General features: G+C 51.4%; 1 protein-coding gene across 1 annotated transcript; it reads right to left on the bottom strand.

The window, feature by feature from the left end:
• Positions 1 to 509: 509 nt before the first annotated feature.
• RNF14 (ring finger protein 14) lies at positions 510 to 6,669 on the bottom strand. The gene is made up of 7 exons (XM_010157293.1): positions 6,516 to 6,669; positions 5,456 to 5,607; positions 4,139 to 4,666; positions 3,534 to 3,760; positions 2,666 to 2,840; positions 1,516 to 1,646; positions 510 to 567 (listed from the first exon to the last, which is right to left on the bottom strand). Exons 1-7 carry the CDS (start codon positions 6,667 to 6,669, stop codon positions 510 to 512), a joined length of 1,425 nt encoding a protein of 474 aa, XP_010155595.1.
• Positions 6,670 to 6,966: the final 297 nt, after the last annotated feature.

Raw genomic sequence — 6,966 nt, 5'->3', positions numbered from 1 at the left:
CATATACACTCTCTGTGTGGCACCAGGAACGCTCCCTGCCCGAGCAGCATCGCTGAGCAGCTCCAGGAGAGCGCTACAGCGATCACAAACCCACCCTAAACCCCACAGTGGGTATGGGCCAACACCCTTGAAAGGTCAGTCTCCCTACAGGAAACCCCCAAATATTTATAAGATCTGGGGCTTCAGTTTTGTTTGTTTGCTGTTGAAAAAGGGGCACCTCTTAGTATATATTCTTCCAGTAATTTTCCAACTGCTGGCTGGTTGTGTTTGTCTTTCACACTCAGTGCAATTACCAGGGCCTTCCACGGCGATCCTGACCACGGTATGGGTAAAACAATCTATCTCCTTTGGTTTTGGGAACAGCCTCTGAGGTGGGTATCCTGCAGTACCAGGTAGTTCTCGCCCTTCTATCACGGAACAGAAGTGAAGAGCAAACAAACTTGACACAAAAATGGGAAGCATCTCTCTCCGGTTCCGGTGTGTTCGGCTGTTGTTGCTAGAGAACGCGACTAGTCTTCATCTCCAGCCTCCCAGAACTCGCCGTCCATATGCATGGCCTGAAACAACCTGCAAGACAGCCAGTCACTTACATCAGGACGTGTAAAAAGTAGAACAAGTATTAAAACCCCCCATTTGAATGTGACCAAAACCACAGAACTGTGGCCTGCTCCGAGCAGGTTACGCTTTGGGTGGACGGCACAGAGCTGGGCAAAACACTGGGGTGTGTGAGCAGAGGAGGGAGGGAAGTGTGGGTGGGCTTTTTATGAACAGATGAGTTTAGTCAGGGTAGGGAGAGCTTCAGCTAAACCGAAAGGAAAAAACATCAGAAGAAAAAGCAGAAAGGAAACCAGGGCATGAGTGGAAAGGTTCCTGCTGGGAGAAGAGGGAATGCCAGGAAGGAAGGGCTAAGAACAAGAAGTACGTCCTGGCAGCCGCAGCCGCAGCAGGACGGGCAGTGGAGGGTATTGTGACTAGGGGTATTGTGACTTTGGCATCCTGGCGCTACAGCTGACAGCGCTGGGCACAGAACCCCCTGAACACCCACCAGCTGAGCGGCTGCCGTTACCCCACTGCTCCAACCTGCCCCCCCTTGCGCTCCTCCAGGTGGCAGCGGCATCCGCTGGCTCCCGCTACATCCCCAAGAGCCACGATGCAAGCCAAGTTCGCAGCTTTTAAGCAGCAGCTTTTTAACCCAAAACTTCGTGCCACGCTATCATATTCCTGAGCATCTGCAAGGAAACTTCCCTGCAGGCTGCCTCTCGGACAGGGGCAGCAAACGAAGCATCAGGAGTAGGCACAGAAGACTCCTCCAGAATTCCAACCCAAAAGCAAAGCCATATCCCAAAGCGCTCCTCATTTTTTTTATGGCTAGTGTCAGCTCCTCGTAAGTACCCGAGAGAAGAAATCCTGGCTTCTGTAGCTACAGAATTCCAGGTAAAGACAACCTGGGGGAGGCTGCCAGAGAAACCCGAGAAGGAAGCGCGGGGCAGGAGCGAGGCCGGCGTAGGTGCGCACCTGTTAAAGCACGGGGAAGACGGGTCGTTGAAGTGCTGGTAGGGATTCACCCGTGACAGCGAGCCCATGCAGAGCCAGCAGAAGTACTGCATGCAGCCCGTACACGTCATTTTGTTGCAGCCGTCCAGTTTCTGGCAGGGGAAGGAAATGAGAAACAGTCACGACAAGATCTTATGGCGTTGGTATTCAGGGCTGTCTCTGGTAACAGTCCTTCAAAACCATCGGCCGGTGAACACCTTTTACCCCGACTGTCCTGACACTGATGCTGATGGAGAACTGGGAGCTGGAATCACAGAACCGTACCCTGCTTGTCATGCTAACAGTAATGGAAATCACTCTTTTTCTGAAGGTAGTTTTATTTATTTGCTCTAGTTTGAAACAGCAGCAGCCCAAAACACATGGAAAACAAAGGGATTCATACGGATCTGTATTCAACCCGTCTCCTTTTCATAGAATCTCAGAATCATAGAATGGTTTGGGTTGGAAGGGACCTTAAAGATCATCCAGTTCCAACCCCCCTGCCATGGGCAGGGACACCTTCCACTAGACCAGGTTGCTCCAAGCCTCATCCAGCCTGGCCTTGAAGACATCCAGGGATGGGGCATCCACAGCTTCTCTGGGCAACCTGTTCCAGTGCCTCACCACCCTCTCCGGGAAGAACTTCTTCCTGATACCTCATCTAAACCTCCCCACTTCCAGTTTAACCCCGTTCCCCCTTGTCCTGTCACTACAGGCCCTTGCAAAAAGTCCCCCCCAGCTTCCTTGCAGCCCCTGCAGGCACTGGAAGGCTGCAATAACATCTCCCCGGAGCCTCCTCTTCTCCAGGCTGATCCCATCTCTCTCAGCCTGTCCCCATGGCAGAGGTGCTCCAGCCCTCTGAGCATCTTCGTGGCCTCCCCTGGACTCGCTCCAACCTTTTAGCCTGAACAATACCAGCTGCTGTATTTGCTCAAGTCCCTGAGCTCCAGAAACATCACCTCCTTCCCTGTGTAACACAGAATCGCCAAGGTCTCTTCCCGTTTCCTAGACGTTTACCTTCCCTGGCGAACTTGGCGGCTACAAATACCTCTCAGATACAGAAGTGACTCGATTTACGTTCGTTTCTGTTAAGAGTTACCACAACTCTTCCGCCTATCCCCGGCCTGCTCACCTCTATGGGAGTACCACAGCACGGGCAAGACTTGGAGTTCTTTTCCAGCCATTCTTTACTCTCCATCTCCTCCAGGGCTTTCTGAATCACTCGTTTGCCATAGCGCTGCTCCAAGAATCTTTTAGTTGCCTCATCTGCTTCTAAATACTCATTTCGCAAATCCATCAGTTTCTCTAGGGAATAAACCAAACCAACACAAATAAAACCAAAACAGCTTGTGTAGTGTGTTGTACAAGGATTCTGTGATTCTGTCCTACGATTCTGCGAAGCCCAGCTGGTAACAGCATGCATTGCTCTCAAAGGTCACTAGCAGCATAAATGAAAAAGCCAGTAAAACATCAGAATACATAAGGAAAAGATGAGAATATTAAAGCCCTCTACCTCAAAATTCAACGCCTTGACACCGTTTCATTACGCACGACACCAGTCACTGGAATAAGAACAAATCTGCAGTGTAAAATAAGCTGAAAAACAGAAGTATTTTCTCTGATCACACAGTTAATGAAGCCTTGTCACAGGATTTTGAGGCTGAGCAGGTAGAGGCATCCACCTGATTCCAGTATCAACTCTGACAGCAGAAAGCAGCAGTTCCACAGGAAAAGGGTAAAAAAAGCACATATACAATTATTCTTCACCTCCTGTGGCCTCTCAGAACTTGACAATCAGCAGTTTAGGGACCTCCTGAGCTGGGCAGCATCATCTAAGGAACAGTTTAACTGCCAGCACAGACCTACTCCAGACGAATCTGTCTGATCCCTCAGAAAGCTCACGTGGCGCTGAGTCTCCCTGCTTAATTTCTGACTTCCAGCCTTTTTCCCACCAGATGTAATTGCTTTGTGATCCGTTTCGGAAAGACGACGACTCCCCTGCCGTGACTTTACAGGGAGAGACGCCGTGGTAAGTCATTTTGCAGAGGGTACAGAAGGCGTAGTTGCAGCAGGAACATATGCCCATGGTGCAGCCTGGCTCCTGCATGACCGGCGTCTGACAGCCCGGGCGAGGGCAGTACACCACATCCGCCATCAGGTCCAAGCTGGACTGCAGGAGCAGGCGGTCGTAACGCGCGAAGAGCTGCTCCCCCACCAGCTCCTTCACCTAAGGGAGATCAGAGGGAGAACACAGGATCTGAACTTCCGAGCCCGCTACCTTCAGTGAAACACAGCAAGTCAGTAAGAAGGACCTACAGCTGGGATGAATCCACTGTATGTTCCCCAACATGTCAGGAAAATACTCCTAGAAATGCTAGTTTAACTATTATCAACCAAATGAGACGTGAATCCAGGCCCCTGACCGCTGCCAGGCCTAGTAAAGCAGGCAAGGCACGTGCCCTGCGACCCAGCTTTACGCTGACGCCTCTGCGGCTCAGCGTACGGATCCGGGGACGGGCACGCCGCTCACCACGAAAGGCCACACCTCGTCGTCTGTAACGGCGGCGGCAGAACTCTACCCTCGCTGCGTGCACACTGCTATTACCTGGCCAGGTGTAGCAACGGAAGAACACTTCGGCTCGGGACAGTTGAGGCAGTGGACCTGCCCGTCCTTGATCTGTATTTCAAAGTAGTCCTTCAGGCACGCTTTGCAGTACACGTGGCTGCACTCGGTGAAGTACATACACTCACTGCCCAGCTTCTCACAGAAGCAGATATTGCACAGGTACATCTTACTGTTAAAGCACTTCCTCCTCTGAGCCTGATCAAAGTCCAAGATTTCCCTGATCAGACTCGACAACGATTCCACATCCTGCAGAGCTCTTGCATCGATGATTTCTTCTTCGGCTGCGGCAGAGCCTGCTGCACCACCACAGTCCGTCTCGGCACCGAGAGGCCCCGGATGTGTCGGACTCTGCCCATTCCCTCGACGACATGTTTTTAGCTCGTAGGGGGAGGAAATATTGAGGTAATTCAGTGTTTCTTCCTTCAGAAACTGCATCCAGGCAAATAAGACCACACAGCCTCGATTCTCTTCCCATACGTTGTCCAAGTGTTTGCAAAGAGCGCTGAGCTGGGAAGGAAAAGACAACGCCAGATCTCAGTAGGTTCTGACAACTCGGGGCGGCTTTCCTCTCCCCCGGCCAACCTGGTGCAAGATTAGGCTTCAGATTCTGGAGGTTTATACGTATACACTTAAAACAGAATCCCAGAACGGTTTGGGTTGAAGGGACCTTAAAGCCCCTCCCGTCCCACCCCCTGCCATGGGCAGGGACACCTTCCACTAGACCAGGTTGCTCCAAGCCTCATCCAGCCTGGTCTTGGACACTCCCAGGGATGGGGTATCCACAGCTTCTCTGGGCAACCTGTCCCAGTGCTCCCCACCCTCTCTGGGAAGAATTCCTTCCTGATGTCCCATCTCAATCTCCCTCTTTCTGTTCAAACACGTTCCTCCTTGTCCTGTCACTCCCTGCCCTTGTAAAAAGTCCCCCCCAGCTTCCTTTTGCTCCCCCAGGCACTGGAAGGGGCTCTGAGGTCTCCCCAGAGCCTTCCCTTCTCCAGGCTGAACCCCCCAACTCTCCCAGCTTGTCCCTATGGCAGAGGGGCTCCAGCCCTGGAGGCATCTCCGTGGCCTCCTCTGGACTCGCCCCAACCGATAACAAGGCTCATAGCTGCAAGCTCTCATTCCTCAGAATGGTGACCAAATAAACCCAAGTAGGAAGCAAAAGAGCACCCAGCTGAAAGAGCAACGTAGTAATTTATGTCTTAATTTTACTTTCATCTACTACATTAACACCCCCAAGCACCGTTTCTTAAGAACTCACTCATCATCACAAAAGCTCCTTAAAACTATTTTGCAAACCTGGGCTCGGGAGAGCCATTTTCCACTGAGGGTAAACACCGGTGGGGAGGCTGATGGGTAGTCTGGTGGGAGTTCAAAGTTCAGCACAAGGGGAGGCAGGAAGCAAACAGTGTATTCAAACCCGCTGTTTTGGAGGCTTTCTGTGGAACTGCCTGAATAAAACAGAACAGAGACAGTTGGAAAAATAACAGGAAAATGAAAACTAATGAACTGTAATGGTTTATAGAATCCCAGAATGGTTTGGGTTGAAGGGACCTTAAAGCCCCCCCAGTCCCCCCCCCTGCCATGGGCAGGGACACCTTCCACTAGGCCAGGTTGCTCCAAGCCTCATCCAGCCTGGCCTTGGACACTTCCAGGGATGGGGCATCCACAGCTTCTCTGGGCAACCTGTCCCAGTGCTCCCCACCCTCTCGGTGAAGAACTTCTTCCTGATATCTAATCTAACCCCCCCCACTTTCAATTTAAACCCGTTCCCCCTTGTCCTGTCACTCCATCCCCTTGGAAAAAGTTCTCTCAGCTTTCTTGAAGCCACCCCCAGGCACTGGAAGGGGCTCTGAGGTCTCCCTGGAGCCTTCCCTTCTCCAGGCTGAACAAGCCCAGTTCTCTCAGCCTGTCTTCATAGGTATCTCTTACTGTTCCATAAATTTATGGGTTTAAATTCAACCCTAAATAACAAAACTTCTCAGTGCAGTAACATTTAGAGGGTCGTGTGGATATGGTGGCAGCAGTGAACAGCAGCACTGCTCAATACCGGGTCCTGCACAACCCGAGAACCTGGGAAAACATATCCTCAAGGAACTAAAAAACCCAACCCCAAATCAACTTAATTAGTCCATAGAAATACTATTGCTCATCTCCAATTTGAAAGTTGACTGAAGAGGTTTCCTGTACAAGGATGACACGACCCTCCTGGATACAGCCCCCAACACCGCCACACGTGCAGCACAGGGTCACCCACCCCTCCACCCGCTCGGCCTCGCCGCAGCCTCAACCGCCTCAGCTGGGTGAAGCCGCTCGGAAAAAACCCGATTTTGGGAGAAGCCAAGACATCTCAACTCACCCCTCACAAAAATTTTGAAGTCTTGGGGCAACTCCAGGCAGATTCTCGTTTCTCCTCCTTGGGCTGACTCAGCTCTCTTGAACTCATCTTCGTCGTAAATGCTAGCCAAAGCCAGCAGCTCGTCCTCCTGCGCTTCTTTGTCTTCTGAAGACATTGAAATTTTCTGTGGAGCCAACACCACTCTACAAGATCTCACCATGGTAGCGCAAACCCGACGCCCCAAATTGTGCCCGTCGGCACATCCTGTTCAAATCAGTAATTTGGGGCGTCGGGTTTGCGCTACCATGATGAGATTTAGAACCCTGAGGAACTGAGGTAAAATGGTGGAAAACACAATTAAGCTTTTCTACAGGTTGACAAACAGTGACAGCTTCCTCAAAGTCCCAACTTAAGGGAATACGGAGAAGCCAGAAAGCAAACTCTCCATAAGCGTTAGCGGCCCAAGACGGCT

This window comes from Eurypyga helias, unplaced genomic scaffold, assembly GCF_000690775.1.
Source record: "Eurypyga helias isolate BGI_N326 unplaced genomic scaffold, ASM69077v1 scaffold38568, whole genome shotgun sequence".
Classification (NCBI taxonomy): domain Eukaryota; kingdom Metazoa; phylum Chordata; class Aves; order Eurypygiformes; family Eurypygidae; genus Eurypyga; species Eurypyga helias.
The sequence above is the reverse complement of the archived record's forward strand: the minus strand, read 5'-3'. Positions and strand labels throughout refer to the sequence as shown.

What these genes read in the sequence shown, in the direction of transcription:
- RNF14 (XM_010157293.1), bottom strand. Translation starts at nt 6,669, where the DNA reads ATGTCTTCAGAAGACAAAGAAGCGCAGGAGGACGAGCTGCTGGCTTTG. An exon ending in AATGGCTCTCCCGAGCCCAG is followed by an intron (nt 4,667 to 5,455) that starts GTTTGCAAAATA and finishes TTTCCTTCCCAG; the next exon opens with CTCAGCGCTCTTTGCAAACA. An exon ending in CCGTTGCTACACCTGGCCAG is followed by an intron (nt 3,761 to 4,138) that starts GTAATAGCAGTG and finishes GATCTCCCTTAG; the next exon opens with GTGAAGGAGCTGGTGGGGGA.